Here is an 18,088-nt window from a genome sequence, read left to right as displayed (position 1 = left end):
GGGCCGGTTCAGATAATCGTCACCGGTGTTGGCCGTGAGCGGGAATCGAAGTCGGGTCCTTGGCTTTGTATCGTCAAGCTCTGCACGCCGCCACGATGATCACCAATACTCCGATCACCACCACCACCACACGCCTATCAGCGCCGCCGTCATTACCACCGCCACCATAACAACCGAAGAGATTGTTGAATAACGGCAGCAAAAAACGGAAAACCACACGTCAAAGGCAAACCACCGCTTTCACCACCACAGTAAGGGTGAGGGTCGGGGGTCACGGTCGTCTCCTCACCTGCCCAGGAACTGCACCTCCCCGCGGTGGTGGTGGGGGATCGACTTGTACCGCCCCATTGCCCCGGGCGGCCGCGTTACATTGTACCCTGCAAACATTACCCTGGCAGTGGGGAAGGCGGAGGGGAACACAAAGACAAAGATTACCCGTGTAGCCTTAACAGACTGTTGGGGCAAGTGCTGTTGGCGAGTAGCACCTGTGAAGGGCCAACACGATTATCCGAGATCAACTCGGCCTCAAATCAGTACCTTGTGTACAGTGTGTGTGTGTAAACATCCCCACCAGGGGAGACAAAGGCAGCGGTGAGGATTTCGGGCTCCGGATGACGTCAGGCGGTTCTCCTCCGTGAGTGCAGTGCCGCGTGACATCGCCAATATAACAACGGCCATCGCAAACAACGCTGTGTGTCAGCCTCCCCCTCTCAGCCTCTCCCCCTCTCAGCCTCTCCCCCTCTCAGCCTCTCCCCCTCTCAGCCTCTCCCCCTCTCAGCCTCTCCCCCTCTCAGCCTCTCCCCCTCTCAGCCTCTCCCCCTCTCAGCCTCTCCCCCTCTCACCCTCCCCCCCTCTCAGCCTCCCCCCCTCTCAGCCTCCCCCCTTCTCAGCCTCCCCCCCTCTCAGCCTCCCCCCCTCAGCCTCCCCCCCTCAGCCTCCCCCTCTCAGCCTCCCCCTCTCAGCCTCCCCCTCTCAGCCTCCCCCTCTCAGCCTCCCCCTCTCAGCCTCCCCCTCCCCGTCTCCCTCTCACCCTCCCCCTCTCTCACCCTCCCCCGCTCTCACCCTCCCCCGCTCTCACCCCACCCCCTCAACCCCCGCCCCACTGACCCCACTTATACATTCCTACATCCGAGCAGACGTGGTCAAGTGCGATCCGTTCACAAAAACCGACCGCTGTGGGCGGTGGGGGCCCCGAGGGCATCGAGGCGCGTGGGGGGGTTGTGCGACGAGTTGGTGAGGGGCGAGAGGCCGAGTGGCGATGGTGAGGTGTGTGCGGGAGGGAGATTAGAGAGAGGTGAGGAGGGGGTGGGCGATGACTAGTAGTGGCGACGGTGAGGGCTGTGGGGATGGTGAGGAATGAGGGGCGTGGGGTGTGAGAGGTGAGGGGGTCGGGTGAGCGGTGGTGGCGAGGGGTTACCGGTTCCACAGGTCGTCGTCCTCCCCTCCCCACCCCCAGAATGCATTGGGGAAGCCGTTGATTTTCTTGAACTGCTCCGTGGTGAGCCCACTCACACCGCCAAAGAACTCTTCGTAGGGCAGGCTGCGGGGGTCACAGGGTCACGGGGTCACAGGGCCACGGGGGTCACAGGGACACGGGGGGTCAACGAGGCCGTATGGGTGGTGTGCGCGCCCTGTCCAGGCGTAGCGATCGGATGGTAGCGATCGGATGGTAGTGATCAGGGCATAGCGTTGGGGCATAGCGTTGGGGCGTAGAACAAAGACGGTGGTCACCGCATCGCGGGCGATTTCAGACGCGCTTCTGCGGCCGTCTGGAACACTCTCCCCTTCCGATATTAGAAAACCACTGGAGCTATGCGCTTTTAAATCATCATCTAGATTGAAAACGAATATCACTAGAACTGCATTTTGTGTTTAGTTTGTCGACCTTCCCCCGACCTCCGATTAGCAGGGTTTGACTGTTCTACATACACATGCATACAAACGGATCTCAGCGATAGTTCCAGGATGTCCACTTCTCAAATTTCAATTAACACAGACGAACAGGAAGGCGGCCCGCAGCAGCAGACACGAGCTACGAGCCGGCGCTACCAACACTCTGCCCAAGCTCTGCGGCCCTCGATGCACGTGCGTTTACACGTGGAAGGAAACCGGAGCACCCGGAGAAACCCTCACGCGCGCGCGAGGGGGAAACTCTCGATCCCCGTACAGACGGAACGGCTGGAGTGCCGTAACCGCCTTGTCGTGGCGAGCCCGAGGTACGGCTCTCCTCCTCGACGCCGACGGGTGGAAGGGAGAGTTCCACCCGGTTTGCGCGGTGACCCGTCACCAACGGACACCTCGCTGCCGCCTCACTCAGGAGCCACGTAGCCGGCAGCACCGCCCGGCTAACCGGGACGTAGCGGTGGCGGCGGTGTCGGCACCGGTGGGGTCAGCACGCGCGGCAGTCGGGGGGGGGGGGGTGTGGGGGGGCACGCGTGTGCGTGCGTGCGTGGCGTCACTCACATGTACATGTACTTGTCGAGCAGGTGGGAAAAGTGGCGCGGCATGTCGCTGCAGCCGTAGTAGTTGCGGTCGCTCTCGGGGATGTGGTCGACGTCGTGGAAGACGAAGCAGTCCCAGGGCGCGTCGCGCAGCGCCTCCACGAAGCCCACGTTGAAGAGCATCGCGCGGTTGAACGGCATGTCGCCCGCCTGCCACCGCCGGGATTAGCACCGCGCCGCCGATTAGCGACGCGCGCCGGTACAAAGTAGTAACCACCCCCCCCCCACCGCGTGACTACCGCTTAGCGCCCCAAATCACATCACACACCGCGCAAATCACCAACCGCACCACACCGCGACATGAACCACGCAGCGCCGTCCAGCGCGTCGCGCCGCTGACCGCGCCGCGCCTCTACCGGCGCCGCCCCCCCTCTTAGCTCCGCTTAGCGACGGAGTTGCGCCGTGTTCAGCGGTCCCGGTGCGGTGCGGCGCGGCGCGGCGCGGCGCGGAGCGGCGCGTCGACGAGGAGCGGCGGGGCGCGGAGCAGTGCGGTGAAACGAGGGCGTCGACGCGAAGCGATCCGCAGGCGAGCCGCGCGATTCGTGACGGCGAGCGGGGAGGCGGGCGCTCACACACCTGCTCGATGAGGTAGAAGGCGAACTCGAGGCGCTGGCGCTGCAGCATGGGAACGAGGTGGCGCAGCAGGATGGGCAGGTGCTCGTGCCGATTGCGGAACGGGATGAGGATGGCGACCTGTACCGCAACGCACGAACCTCAGCTACACCGCATGCACCTCGGCTAAACCGTCAACTTGCACCTCTCTTCGCACCTGCGAGCACAGCCGCCACACCCACCAGGTGCACGCCACAACACTCAAACCCAACACACGCGCGCACACACCTGCATGCTGGCCCCCCACGCGCACGGCTCGACACAGGCACTCGACACCATTACAAAACGCACTCTCCCCATCGCTCGCTCGCACCACAACCCTCTCACCCGCCATCCAAAACACTCGCGCACTAGACGCTCTCACCCACGCGCGCACACGCGCACACGCACACGCACCCAGCTCGGATCAGCGGCCCCCCCTCCCCACACCTTCGGAGGGTTCATGCCAAGGTCAGAGTTCGTGGGTCACGGCGACGCGACCGCGTGCTGGGGGCGGAAGAGGCGGCGGGGTAGGGTGGGGGGAGTGCGGGGGGGGGTAGCGGCTGCGGCGACTGGACGGGAGCCAGGCACAACACGCGGCGATGGCGGCCGTGGCTAAACTCCACTCCCCAATCTAGATCGTTAACGACCAAACTCATTAAGCGCCGCCACGACAACACCAATGGGAGGAGGGGGAGTGGGGGAGAGGGAGTTTGGCGGAGAGGGAGGCTGAGGAGCGGCCAAAACGGAGCAATTAAATCGGTGAAGGAGTGTGTTCATAATGCGAGGGGGGCTTCCAGTGGGCCACCAGGTCACATGGCCAAAGCAGAAGGCCCTCCCTGGTGCCGCCACACGCACAGAGCCAGTCGTGGCCACAAGCGGAGCCGCGTCCGCACGGAGGACGGGCGCGAGACGTTCGCGGCCACGGCTAGCATCAGCGGCGAGCCACGTACCTGGAAGGGTCCTTCCTGTGCACCGCTAACCCCCCCCGCAGACCCCCAACCCCGCCCCACCCCCACCCTCCTTCACCAACCATGCCCGGGATCTTGTGGGGGAATCTCAAAAGCTAAGCAGGATTTTTTTAGACCGGTTTATAACTTCACTTGGTGATCGCAGAACCCGCCTGGGAAAAGCGATTGTCGCGTTGTCCGTCTTGAATTGTCAGACGGGCGGCCAGCAGATGGCAGCGCAAGCATTGCCATCTTGACTCCACCTGTGCGGCGCTATGAGCCCGACACCTCCTGTTTTTTGTTTTTTTACGCGAGGTTGCTCCGGATTTATCCTCCCGCGTGAAGCCAAAACTCCCAGAGTGGAACGGGCCAAACATCACGCCAATGCAGCAAGCAGGACCATCCCACCAGCAAACAAGTGCCTTGAGACTCGGGGAGGCTTACCTAAGGTACATGAGGAACGGTGCCCATAGACTAAAATTGCCGAAAGACTCACACCGCCCGTAGACTAACACCGCCCGTAGACTAACACCGCCCGTAGACTAACACCGCCCACAGACTAACACCGCCCGTAGACTAACACCGCCCGTAGACTAACACCGCCCTCAGACTAACACCGCCCTCAGACTAACACCGCCCGTAGACTAACACTGCACGTAGACTAACACCGCCCATAGACTCACACCACCCGTAGACTAACACCGCCCACAGACTAACACCGCCCGTAGACTAACACCGCCCTCAGACTAACACCGCCCGTAGACTAACACCGCCCGTAGACTAACACCGCCCGTAGACTAACACCGCCCGTAGACTAACACCGCCCGTAGACTAACACCGCCCGTAGACTAACACCGCCCGTAGACTAACACCGCCCATAGACTAACACCGCCCACAGACTCACACTGCCCACAGACTAACACCACCCACAGACTCACACCGCCCGTAGACTAACACCGCCCACAGACTCACACCGCCCATAGACTAACACCGCCCGTAGACTAACACCGCTCACAGACTCACACTGCCCATAGACTAACACCGCCCGTAGAATAACACCGCCCGTAGACTAACACCGTCCGTAGACTAACACCGCCCACAGACTAACACCGCCCGTAGACTAACACCGCCCACAGACTAACACCGCCCACAGACTAACACCGCCCACAGACTAACACCGCCCACAGACTAACCCCGCCCACAGACTAACACCGCCCGTAGACTAACACCGCCCACAGACTAACACCGCCCACAGACTAACACCGCCCACAGACTAACACCGCCCATAGACTAACCCCGCCCACAGACTAACACCGCCCACAGACTAACACCGCCCACAGACTAACACCGCCCATAGACTAACCCCGCCCACAGACTAACACCGCCCGTAGGCTAACACCGCCCACAGACTAACACCGCCCACAGACTAACACCGCCCACAGACTCACACTGCCGTAGACTAACACCGCCCACAGACTCACACTGCCCACAGACTAACACCGCTCACAGACTCACACCGCCCACAGACTAACACTGCCGTAGACTAACATTGCCCAGAGACTCACACTGCCTGTAAAGTAACATTCCCGTGCACTAATCTGTGCTTATGCATCACTGCTAACGCAGCAGCATCACCAAAACACATTTGTTAGCCACGGCCCATAGTGGGAGCTATACTGGATGTGGTGTTCCGGGGTGCAGAAATATTGGTAAAAAAATTTAACTATCCACAAGCGACGCAAAAGCACTGTAACAGATCCCACAGTCACACACCCACACAGTGCCCGAGGTATGCACGCTCACATTCACACGCGCGTTCACACGCCAACGGTGCCGCGCACTCGCACGCGTGCTCAGGCACGCGCGCTCAGGCAGCACATGCACGTCCGCGATCTCGCACACACACACGATGCGCTTTCTCTCACCTACACACACACACAAAATGTGCACACTCACATACACACTGCACACAATGAGCTCAAGCCCACACACGCTGTGCCTGCTCACAAAGACCCCTCGCGTAGCCTCTAACAGACTGCTGGAGGCAACTGCTACCAGCGAGTAGCAGCACCTATGAAGGCAGGTACAGCACACCGCCCGTGGGTGACCAACACGACGCCGGGCCACCTTTGTCTCCCTAGTGGCGACGATTAAACAAACCGCACCAGGTAACTCATTTGAGGCCGAGTCGACCTAGGGGGAGGCCCCAGGACCGGTTCAGATAATCGTCACTGGTGTAGTTGGTCGTGAGCGGGAACCGAACTCGGGTCGCCGGGTTCGTAGGGCAGCGCGCTCACCACTACCGCTCGCGCTCGCCCGCACGCGATCGCACGTGCTGGTTGTGCTAGCTCACTGCACTTGCTCACCCCTCTATTGTACAATGGGTAACCTGAGCGCGTGCATCTTTCTCCAGCTGTGGCTTCACGCAATAGGCTGTCTATACACAAATCCACAGCTCAAGTACATGACCAGCCCCCATCCTTAACCATAACCCTAAACTTGCCTAGCTCTACCCCTTGCCTTAACCCTACACTTACCTAGCTCTAGCCATAACTTTAACCCTAACCTTAACTCTAAAGTTGCCTAGCTCTAGCCCTAGCATTAACGCTAACCCTAGCCTTTACCATAAACATAATCCAGCCTTAACCCTAACGATAGCTTTAACTTGCCAACACGATCCCTAGCCTTAACCCCAAAACTAGCCCAACTCCAGCCTTAACCCTAACCTAGCTCTAACCCTAAACTCTCATCCTAACCTTAGCTGTAAGCCCTAACTGAACTCTCTTCCTAACATTAACCTAGTTCTACTCCTAAACCTCACAAAACCCTAATCTAGCTCTCGGCCTAACACTAACCTAGCCCCAAGCCCTGGCCTCTAATCATACTCGTCTGTCGCTTGCTGGTGGTCTAGGGTCTCTGGCAGTGCCGGCAGGGGGTGTTACTAGCGGGCAGCAGAAGCAGGGCAGCAGCAAGGCAGCAGCAGGAGCCGGGTGACAGCACGTACCCTCCAGAGGGGCTGGCAGTCGCTCGGCTTCCAGTGTCCACCCGGTTTGACCTCCCAGGGCGAGTCGATCGAGCGCAGCACATCATCTATTGTCGTCTCGCTCATGTTCACGTCCATGCGGCCCTCTGCACGCACGCCCACACGCACAGGTGTTTACACACAAATACAACGAGCGACCCCTTTAGCCGTACAAGGCTGTTGGGGCAAGCACTGTTTTAATGAGCACGCGGTGCGGTGTGTAAACGTAACAGGTGGGGGAGAGACAAAGGCGACCGGACGTGGTCCCGGACACACCACAGCAACAGCTGCCCTTCGCCACCACGTGGTGGTGATGTCACCACGGTGCTTGTGCTGGGCTAGGTGCGCTTCGAGGCCGTCACGTCAAATATCAAAGGTTCTCTGTTGCTAGGAAGTCATGGGACAGACTGCGTTATTATGGCTTGTCCGACTGGCACGTTACAAACACGCACTGGTCACGTGCGCTCCCCCACCATGCCTATTCGCTGCGTTTCAGCCGCCAAGCGCTCCGCTCGTGGCTATTGCCGAGCGTCGCAAAGACAAAGGTCCCCCCTAGAGCCTCTAACAGGCTGTTGAGGCAAGAGCTGTGAAGCGAGCACACCTATGATGGCATGCCAGGCACACGAAGAAGTGGGTGGCCAGCACCACGCCCGGCCGCCTTCACCGCCCCCACGAGTGGCGATGTTTACACGCCGAGAACCAGGCACGAACTTGAGGCCGGAGCAAACGTAGAGGCCCGGGGGACCTCGAGTCGCCGGGTTCAGAGGGCAATGCGCTAACCACTGCGCCACCGCTCTCGGTGCCCTTTGCGTCATACGCGGACGCATCGCAGACCCTCGCGCACACGGACGCATGCACACGTACTCATGGAGGGCAGGCGCGAGGGGCAGGTCATGTGCGGCAGGTAGGTGAAGTTCTCGGGGAGGTAGGTGCCGGTCGGCATCATGTAGTCACTCGCGTTGTAGCCGTCCAAGTAATCTGCACCACGCACAACGCAAAGCGCCGCACTCTCACCGGGGATCCACTAACGCCGCGAGGGACGGTCGTGCAACTGCGCACGGTGCCACGGTGTTGCAAGTGCTGGGCGTGCGTGCGTACGCGAGTGTGTAGTGTAGGTGGGTGTGTGGTGTGTGACTGTGTGGTGTGAGTGTGTAGTCTAGGTGTGTGTGGTGTGTGTGGTGTGGTGTGTGTAGTCTAGGTGTGTGCGTGTGTGCGGTGTGTGTAGTCTAGGTGTGTGTAGTCTAGGTGTGTGTGTGTGGTGTGTGTGTGGTGTGAGTGTGTAGTCTAGGTGTGTAGTCTAGGTGTGTGTGTGTGGTGAGAGCGTGTAATCTAGGTGTGTGGTGTGGGTAGTCTAGGTGTGTGTGGTGTGGTGTGTGTAGTCTAGGTGTGTGTGTGTAGTGTGTGTGTAGTCTAGGTGTGTGTGTGTGGTGTGAGCGTGTAGTCTAGGTGTGTGTGGTGTGAGCGTGTAGTTTAGGTGTGTGTGTGGTGTGGTGTGTGTGTAGTCGAGGTGTATGCACGGTGCGTGACTGTGTGGCGTAGTTGCCCCGCGCGAGTGCGGTGCGTACCGGTGCCGTTGCCCGTGCCGTTCTTTCGCATGCCGTGCCGGATCTGCTCGTACACCTGGGCCCCGATAGTCCGCATGTTGTTCCGGATCATAATGCTGCTGGCTTGCACCATGAACAGGTACTGGTTGGCTGTGTCGACGAAACACACCGGGAGACAACAACGACACCGCGGCCACGTTAAAACGGCAACCACGGTGCAGCCGCGCCGCCACGGCAATGACGGTCATTCGCAAACCGGCGGGGGGGCAGGGGACGGCAAACGCGACGGCAACGCCGCGACGACGACGGTCGCACCGCCACAACGCCACCGGCAGGATCGTAGCCGCGTTGTCGCCGCCGCCGCCGCCGCCGCCGCAACCTACCAACAACCACACCGCACCTAGAGACGCGGGGTGATTGAAGCGGTTGTGGGATATCTTGGTACCCCGTGCCCCCCGTCTCAGCCCGGATTTATTGTTGATGCTGTTGCTGCTGCTGCTTCTGCTAAATTGGCAGTGGTGATGCACAAGCACAAATAACAACAAGACTCGACGCATTCGTCAATAACGACACTTGTGTGTGTGTGTGCGTGCGAGACCATAAACACCTTTTTTTATATTCAAATATTTTCACCTGGGAAAACCGCTTGAGATGGAACACCTCATTTGCAAGGGTGTCAAATTGACACACACAGCAAACATGTAACGATACGTGTACAAACAATGTAAATCCATAACTCGTACAGTATGCGGTTATGCAACGAGTATCACAAGACAAAGGTGAATCAACTTCAAATCTATATTGAAGACAAAGGTCCCCCGTATAGCCCTTACTAGACTTTTGGGGCAAGTGCTGTTAAGCGATGCACCTATGACGGCCGGCCACGACACACGGGGAGGTGGGTGGGCCAGCACCATGCCCACACGGCCACCTTTGTCTCCCCAGCGGCGATGTTTACACCCCACACCAGGCGCTCCTTTGAGACAGTCAAGCTGGGGGAGGCCCAGGACCGTTTCCGATAATCGTCACTGGTGTTGGTGGCCATGGGCAGGAATCGAAGTCGGGTCCTTGGCTTTGTATCGTCAAGCTCTGCATGACTGCCTCCCACATATTCTTAGCTCTTTCGGTAGGGAAACAATAAAATAATAAAATATATAACAATACACCGGAACACACACACACGCATATATATCAATATACAACTATATATATATCACCGTAACATCCGCATTTAAATCCTTGGAGACGAAGCCCAGTCGAGGCTTTGCGGTATGTTTTCGAAAGTCGAAAAACAGAAAGGGATTGTTGCGGCTCGAATGAGCACCGCTGCGGTGGCTAATCCTCCTCTTCACAGCCCTGAGACGAGTCGATAAAATGCCACCTTTCCTATGGCGGCGGCGATGGGGGGGGGGTGCGAGAGGGGGCCCCTCTCTATCCACGGGACAACCTTCCGTGGCCGGCGCCGGCGGCGACGCTGCACGCGGCCTGTGATCCAGCGCTGCGCAGAGGCAGCGGCGAGGGGTCCCGGTGGATGACCGCGCAGGTAAACGCGAAAACTCCGTTCCCGTGGGCGTTCAGGAGGTGCCGTACCCCAACTCGCCAGGAGAGGGCGCCGCGGCATAAAATTTGAACTCCCATCTGTCCCATCTGTCCCATCCGTTCCATCCGTCCCACCTGTCCCATCTGTTCCATCTGTTCCATCTGTCCCATCTGTCCACCTGTCCCACCTGTCCCACCTGTCCCATCCGTCCCATCCGTCCCATCCGTCCCATCTGTTCCATCTATCCACCTGTGCCATCTGTCCCATCTGTCCACCTGTTCCACCTGTCCCATCTGTCCATCTGTTCCACCTGTCCCATCTGTCCCACCTGTCCCACCTGTCCCATCTGTCCCATCTGTCCCATCTGTCCACCTGTTCCACCTGTCCCATCTGTCCATCTGTTCCACCTGTCCCATCTGTCCCACCTGTCCCACCTGTCCCATCTGTCCCATCTGTCCCATCCGTTCCATCCGTTCCATCCGTCCCATCTGTTCCATCTGTCCCATCCGTCCCATCTGTTCCATCTATCCACCTGTCCCATCTGTTCCATCTGTCCCACCTGTCCCATCTGTTCCATCTGTCCCATATATCCCATCTGTTCCATCTGTCCCATCTGTTCCATCTGTCCACCTGTCCCATCTGTCCCATCCGTTCCATCTGCCCCATCGGTTCCATCTGTCCCATCTGTCCCATATATCCCATCTGTTCACCTGTCCCATCTGTTCCATCCGTTCCATCTGCTCCATCGGTCCCATCGGTCCCATCGGTCCCATCTGTACGCGTGGGTTTCCTGCCACGCGCAAGCGCTCATTAATTGGCTAATAACACCTTCATGTATAGAGGATGGCAGAGCTTGGGGTGGCAGTGGAGGGGGGGGGACAGGAAATTTGGCGCCGACTCATTGCCGTGGTTCATCCTCGCACCTCCGAGTCGTGCCCCCCCCCCCCCCGTCACTCTCGCTCGCTCTCTTGTTCTATCACGTAACAATGCTCTCCATCTTCGTCCTCGTCACGAGGAGAGAGCGCGAGCCGACACTGCGTGGCAGCGAGGCAGTGTTACAAGTTGAAATTAATTATTATTATTAAGTGTATCAACCTTGTACGTGTTTCACACTCCACACACACGCGCATGCAGCCCCCACCGCCACGTGTCTCACCAATACAGTAAAATCACCAAGGTTCACTATTGCCCAATGCCTTTGGGGATGCCATGTGGTGACAGCTTCCAACCGGAGACACTATGGGAACCCCAATTAGCGCTTTCCCGAGAGCTTACAACGATGATTCAAAACGAAAAGCTTTCTAGAAACGACGCGAAAAACACAACGTTACGGGAGAAAGCGTGCAGGCTCGGGGAGGGGGGGGCACAACTCCCCCACGTGTGCCTAGCAATGCACATTATGCAGTGTGGTCGCAACGTTGTAAATAACAATAATTTGCACTTATAAGGCACCTTCGACCTAAAGCCTAATGTGAAATGTGGAAACTACCAGGTAAGGCCCACCGAGCTATCAACCTATTTTACAGATGGCCACAAATGATAGCACGTTGATTCTAAATGTGGAGGGGAAAAAAAAACCAGAGGACCTGGAGAAAAATCCACGCGACCACCACGGGGAGAGAGAGAACACGCAGACGTCAAATATACGATAGGCATCGGTCAGGGTTTGAGATCGAACCCACGATCTCCCGCATACCAGGCAAGGGAGTTAACAGCCCAGCGCCCTCGTAGTTTGCGATCTGGAAGCGATGAGATGGGAGCAGGTGGATGGCTTCACTATTCTGGCAAAAATCGCCCCGATGATGTTGGACGTGATGACCAGCGAAACGTCGTACTGTTCAAATTGTAAACGTTGTGCATTTACCCTCCAACACACTGGTGGGCTGAAGGAGTCGCTAATTGGCGCGTTTTGTTTACGCGACGAATCCCTTACCGATTGGCTGTGTGCCGGGTGGCGGAGGGTTACGACACATTCATTACTTGCGCAATCTAACTCCAAAAACCTTTATTACGGGAGCCCATTGGCCCGCCAGCGGCTCGCGTTCCACTGCCGTTTCCCCCTTCGTGGCGTGACGCCGCAGGGTGGAAATTGGGAACCGTTTCTCAGAATCGGACGCTTACGTGCCTTGCCTTCCGCAAAGCACCAGCAACGGCAGCGTGCCGGTATGGCAGCGTACCGGCGCAAGTGCCGCGCCGCCACCCCCCCCCAACCCTAAGGGTGTCACGTGACCGCCGCACAGCACGTAAAAAACTCTCTCCCCGTCTCCGTCTCGTTTGGCCGCTGCCCCCGCTGGGTGGACAAGCCTGCACATTGCAGCTCGTTGCACGCGAGGCGTGGACTTGCGTGGGAGTCGCACGACTCCTTGCGGTTTGTGGGTTTGCGGCACTCCCAGCCGGAGTCGTGCGTGGGTGAACGTCCGTGCATTCGGCCTGCACCACGTATTCCTGTTTTTAGCGTTGGATTTGAATTGCCGGTCAGGGTTGCATGACACACCCTGCAGTCCACCCCACCCCCCGACTCCCACACCTGTTCTGTCAAGAGTACACACACGCACACACTCACCTGCGGGGTATCTCCCATATCCACCCACATACACCTGCTGCAGGGCCCCTTCTCAAAGTGTGTGGGCGGGGAGGGAGGGAGGGAAGTGGCGAGAGATCAGATATACTATATCCGTTGATCCAGGTGGGGTGGGCGGCGAGGGTTGCAGAAGAGACAGCGGAGGGGACGGTGCGATGGGGAGGGAGGAGGAGGAGGTGGTGGTGGTGGTGGAGGGGGGTGGTCAGTGTTTGGGAGCGGCCGATGCCAAAGTGCAAAACCACGTCGGAGGGGGGGGAAAACCCAGAACGCTTTGCACGATCGTTACCACAACTCCTCCTGTTCCCCGTTACCACAACTTTGCCTCGTTAAGGCAACACGGCTCGTTAACACAACACCAAGAGGGCGGGTGGGGGGTGGGGGGGCTAACTCCGTGACGACGGCCGGCGTTGGTTTGCCGGTGCTTTTGTTGTGCCGCGTCGTCACTCGCCCGCCCGATCGCCCGTCCATCCGAAATGTGATCCCGGGAAGGGTGACACATTTTCTCCCATGGGGCACTGCTTTGTCATTGCAAATAAGCCGAAGAGCCTCGTCGGCCTGGGTTTGCTAGAGTGCTGGATTAGAGGCCCCTCCGGACCACCTCAGGCACTGAATGTGCTACCTTCACCAACCCGCAAAGACCAACGTGATAAAGTATGGTCAACCAGCAGTGGATTGACCATGGCTGATGACGATGACGACGGGTGACAGGCGGGATGTCCAACGCCGTGGAGATAGAGCGATGAGTTTGGCCCTCGAGCGTTGCCCGCGGACTTCACAGAGGACTCGGTCGATAATTACAGACCGAGTGTTTCGTCTCATCCACCACTCGCTCACCACACCGCAGGTCCCAACACTCACCCAATCACTCACCCACTCACTCACCCACTTCACGAAACCCCACTCCGATTTAGCCTTCTTTCCTCCCACTGCTCCACTTACAAAAATCCCTCCCATCATCGTCACCGTCTCCCAACCACCCCACCAACCACCTCGCCCCCCACCCCCACCCACCAAGTTCTTATCGTAACCTTGCTCGGTTCAACAAAAAACGCATTCACTCGATTACGTATATTACAAACTACGGGGCCGGCCGCTTGGCATTTCGAGATGAGGCAGTCGGTCCCTCGGTGGGCAGAGTTCCCCCCCAAACCCAAACGCCACCCCCCCCCCCCCCCCCGGGTGGAGGAACCCGACGGGCAAACTTTCTCGGGAACGGCAAAAACCAACGAGAACAGCAGCAGCAGTAGCAATGGAAGAGAGCGATAAGGAGGCGACTAACCGCCCGGCCGGGCGAGCGAGTCAAATCGGAATGCCCCCCCCCCGACTCGCACCCCCCCCCCCACGCAGGGGGGGGGGAAATCAGGGAGGGGAACTGAGAGTGAGAGATCCCCAGGTGACACCAGAATGACCGGAATGAGGAAACTGAAAAGGCACACATCCACGACACGGCCACTTGACAGCAGGAGCTCAAAGGGTGGCTCGGGAGATGGCTCGCCCAGCAACGGATTCCGATTCCGTCTGCGCGGAGCTTTGGAGCGGAGTCTATCCCCGGGTTCTCCGGGTTTTTTTTTACCTCCGACACAAAGTCAAACGCTCATTCGCAGTTTCCAATCATCATCATCGTCATCATCCTTGCACGTGCTTGAAATGCCACCGCAACTTATTGTGTTTTTGTACCGTTTGTTGTTGTAGCGTTCTTACCCGCCCCGACTGGGCATGTGAAAAAAGAGCTTTATAGATCATCGGATTCCTCCAACTTATAAAGCACCTTACAATTGCCATCTCATCACAACAGGGACAACCCCCCCCCGTCCATGCCCACAGTGGCAACTGCCCCAGTGCGGCACAAGGTACCTAGGCACCTGTATGCACGTATGTATGTTGAACTTCTTTCGCACCGTACATAGCCAACCGTGCTAATCGGACGCGCGGCGGAAGGGCAACGAACTAACGCACACGCAATGAGCAGTTGTAAGGACATTAATTTTCAATCTGGATGATGTAAAAGTGCCATAGCTCCCAGTGGCTTCCTTATAAATGGGAAGAGCGTTCCAGACGGCCGCAGGAGCGCGTTTGAAAGCGCCGCGCGACGACGCGGTGACCCCCGTCTTTGTTCGATGGGCATAGAAAAAGCCGCTTGCGAGGATGACCGGAGTTCGCGTGGCGGGAAGTAGTCTGCCAATTAAAGTAATTTGGGGTGTTATTTTAAGAGAATAACACCACAAAATCCCATCTGGTCAACGTGCACCGTGACGGCGGCACGCAAAGGCCTACTCTTTACGCATTGCGTCATGCGGATCTTTGCGAAGCGGATGGCACGTGGAGTTTTCATGGTCAACACAGTCGCAGTATTAACCAGGGCGAGTGGCAGGATTCGAACCGCGAACCTCTGCGGCAAGCGGCGAACACGCCACCGCTCGGCCATGTCACCGTTTGTAGTTTCGTGGTTGCTTAGTTTTTGGGGGCCCACAGGAATCCCATCAAGAACAACAGGGATCCCACGGGGACCAACAGGGACCCCACGGGTGCCCACGAGTACCCTACAAGTGTACTGTGCGCGTGACGGCCGAAGCTGACCTCCCCGTGACTCAGTGAAGACTTTTCCGTGTGCGTGAAAACGGCCCTAATTAATGATTAAGCAGCAATGGGTGTGTATGTATTTTTAAACCTAAATGTCTTCACAAAGCGATAACGCTAAACTATATAAAACGACAGATATCCGTGGGTAATAACGTGGGACACTAAACCAGAGTCATTCTTCCTCACTAACGGAGGGGAAAGGGTCAAGGCCAGGTGACTTTACTTTCAAAGATGAAATGCTGACAGCTTGCGGCGGGATTTGTGCACGTATACTAATTAGAGACATTACATCGGCTGTAAAGGCAGGCAAGGAGGTGCTGCTTGGGCAGGACATCGCTCGGGAGGAGAGGATGGCATCCTATTGGTCAAGACCGACAATGGAAAGGCACCAAAGGAAGGAACGCACGCGTCCGAGGAGGACATCAAACTCGTGGAGATGGAGCAATGAAATTACTACTATTTACTCAGACTAGTTTAATTTCTTTTACCAGGCAAGGCTCACCGAGCTACGTAGCTTTTTTTTTCCAAAGCAATCCGACCACATTTTAAATGATAGGTCAACCATGTGGCGGCTTATCACTATTGTGGACATTCAGAGGGGCCAAACACCCTCTAACACTCGTCACGTTGAGTCTAAGTGTGGAGGGGGAGAAAATTCCACGTGATCAGAGAGCAAGACACGCCAACTCCAAATATACAGCAGCAGGCGTCAAAAGTCGGGATCAAACCCCTCTTGCATAACGGGCGAGGTAGTTAACATCTCCTAGCCACCGTGTTGCAGGAGCCAGATGGATTGCCATGTCGCACTGCGGCGAGAGTTGAATAGATCGCGGCTTATGATCAATAACGTTCGGCCCGTTTACTAATTCCCACTGCTGTATGGAGGGCCTGTATGGGTCCTGCGGGGATTTGTTTGACCACATCTCATCGGCATTTAAAGCCACGGCCAGGAATTGAACTCTGGGTGCCGGGATTTCGCAGCGCGGGTGTTCGAACCACAGCGCTCCCACGCCTGCTTTGAATGGAGGAGCGAGCTGCACGGAGGTGGCGGCAAGGGGGGGGGGGCTGCAAAGAGGGTGGGGGGCGGCAAGGCAAGAGGGGAGCACGAAAGAATCACCGTGGAAAGTACAACGGAACAGAAAATGCCGCGTAAATCCAAATCGCACATCTGGGAGTCGGGTGGCACAGCGGCATAGCCTCGCCAGCGGCGGAACAAAGATGCGGGCACGGCGTGGGCGCTAGTGTATTTTGAGTGGTTGGGTGGGAGGTGGATCGGAATGGAGGAGTCTGGGGGGTGCGGGGGGGGGCTGCGGTGGGTGCTGGGCGAGTTACTCAGGAGGCCAATCGTTAATGAGTAACACGGCCAGGTGGTGATGTTAAACGAGGCCGTCTTCAACAACGATGTCGCAAGCGAGTGCGCTGACCCGGGGCGGCTTCGGAGAGCTGTACACGGGGCCCCCTGTCTGTGTTGGAACTTGGAACTTTGGACGGCAGTGCTGCCTGGCGACTAGTTGGTGGGACGCGCGGGGAGGTTATTAGAGTTTATCCCAGGATGTTTCTGTTGCGCGTCGTCACTTTAAGATGTTTCTCTGTTCATATTTAGTTTGTTGCGGTTGCACCCGACTCAAGAGCCGCGTGGCTCACAGGCCTATCTCCATATATATAAAAGGCAAAGTTGTGAATGTGTCTGTTCAAAAATTTTAGCGTACTTCCCGACATGCAACAAACTTGAAATTTGCCATGTGCGTACTTTCCAGACTGTACACCATGCAAAAATTATAAAAATACACTTTTGTTTTTTTTAGGGGGGGGGGCGGGAGCTCAATAATGCATACATTTTTTGCACGGCAAGTGAGCTGTGACGTCAAATCTGTCACGTGACCCTCGCATGTGGAAGCCTAACGCATTGTAGTGTAACGGTTAATGCGCCGCGCTACGAACCCCGCGACCCGAGTTCGATTCCCGCTCACGGCCACCACCGGTGACGATTATTTTAACCGGTCCTGGGCCTCCCCTAAGTCGACTCAGCCTCAAACGAGTAACTGCTGTGGTGTATCAACATCGCCACTGGGGAGACAAAGGCGGCCGGGCGTGTTGCTGGCCACCCACCCCCTCGTGTACCGTCCCGGCCTTCATAGGTGCTCGCTAACAGCACTTGCCCCCTTACAGGCTACACGGGGGATTTTGTCTTTATCCTGTGTGTGGTGGGGGGGGGGACTGCGTAGCGATTCGCGCGCTGCGCTACGAACCCGGCCACCCGAGTTTGATTCCCGCTCACGGCCACCACCGGTGACGATTATTTTAACCGGTCCTGGGCCGCCCCTAGGTCGATTCAGCCTCAAACGACTAACTGTTGTGGATGTGAACACCGCCACTCGGGAGACAAAGGCGGCCGGGTGTGGCGCCGTCCGCCCACAACCCTCGTGTGCCGTGCCGGCCTTCATCGGTGCTGCTAGCGCAAGCATGCACGTGCCACCCAAAGTATGTTCAGGCTGTAGGGGTGAAGGGGAGTGGGTGATCTTTGTCTTGTGCGTGGGTAGATGGGCATGTCAGAAACCTGTGCCAGTTGCTTCAACCGCTGCGCCGCGGAGATTCGAATGGAGCCGGCGAAACCGTTACGGCGACGGTGTTGGTGACGCCCATCAGATGACCCAAAACCACCCACCCCCCCTCTTCTCGCTGCCCCACACCGAACCTCGCCGAGATGGTGGCGAAATGCGCCACTTGCGATTGTGCGTTCCTGCGCGGAGTTTTGCCACTGCAAGTAGCCCAAGGCCGC

General features: G+C 57.7%; 1 protein-coding gene across 1 annotated transcript in view; it reads right to left on the bottom strand.

The window, feature by feature from the left end:
- LOC116954225 (beta-1,4-galactosyltransferase 6-like) overlaps positions 1–18,088 on the bottom strand; it is a 43,521-nt gene that overhangs the window by 6,491 nt on the left and 18,942 nt on the right. The window contains exons 2-8 of the mRNA XM_032974785.2: positions 8,630–8,758; positions 7,929–8,042; positions 7,047–7,171; positions 3,078–3,194; positions 2,464–2,651; positions 1,418–1,540; positions 290–391 (exon numbers count right to left, since the gene is read on the bottom strand). Of these exons, the coding sequence (XP_032830676.2) occupies positions 290–391; positions 1,418–1,540; positions 2,464–2,651; positions 3,078–3,194; positions 7,047–7,171; positions 7,929–8,042; positions 8,630–8,758 (898 nt within the window). The remainder of the gene's footprint in view (positions 1–289; positions 392–1,417; positions 1,541–2,463; positions 2,652–3,077; positions 3,195–7,046; positions 7,172–7,928; positions 8,043–8,629; positions 8,759–18,088) is intronic.

Source organism: Petromyzon marinus, chromosome 54 (assembly GCF_048934315.1).
Source record: "Petromyzon marinus isolate PM22_M1 ecotype Great Lakes invasive population chromosome 54, UKy_Petmar_22M1.pri1.0, whole genome shotgun sequence".
NCBI lineage: Eukaryota > Metazoa > Chordata > Hyperoartia > Petromyzontiformes > Petromyzontidae > Petromyzon > Petromyzon marinus.
Note: the sequence above shows the minus strand (reverse complement) of the source record. Positions and strands in the feature narration are given on the sequence as shown.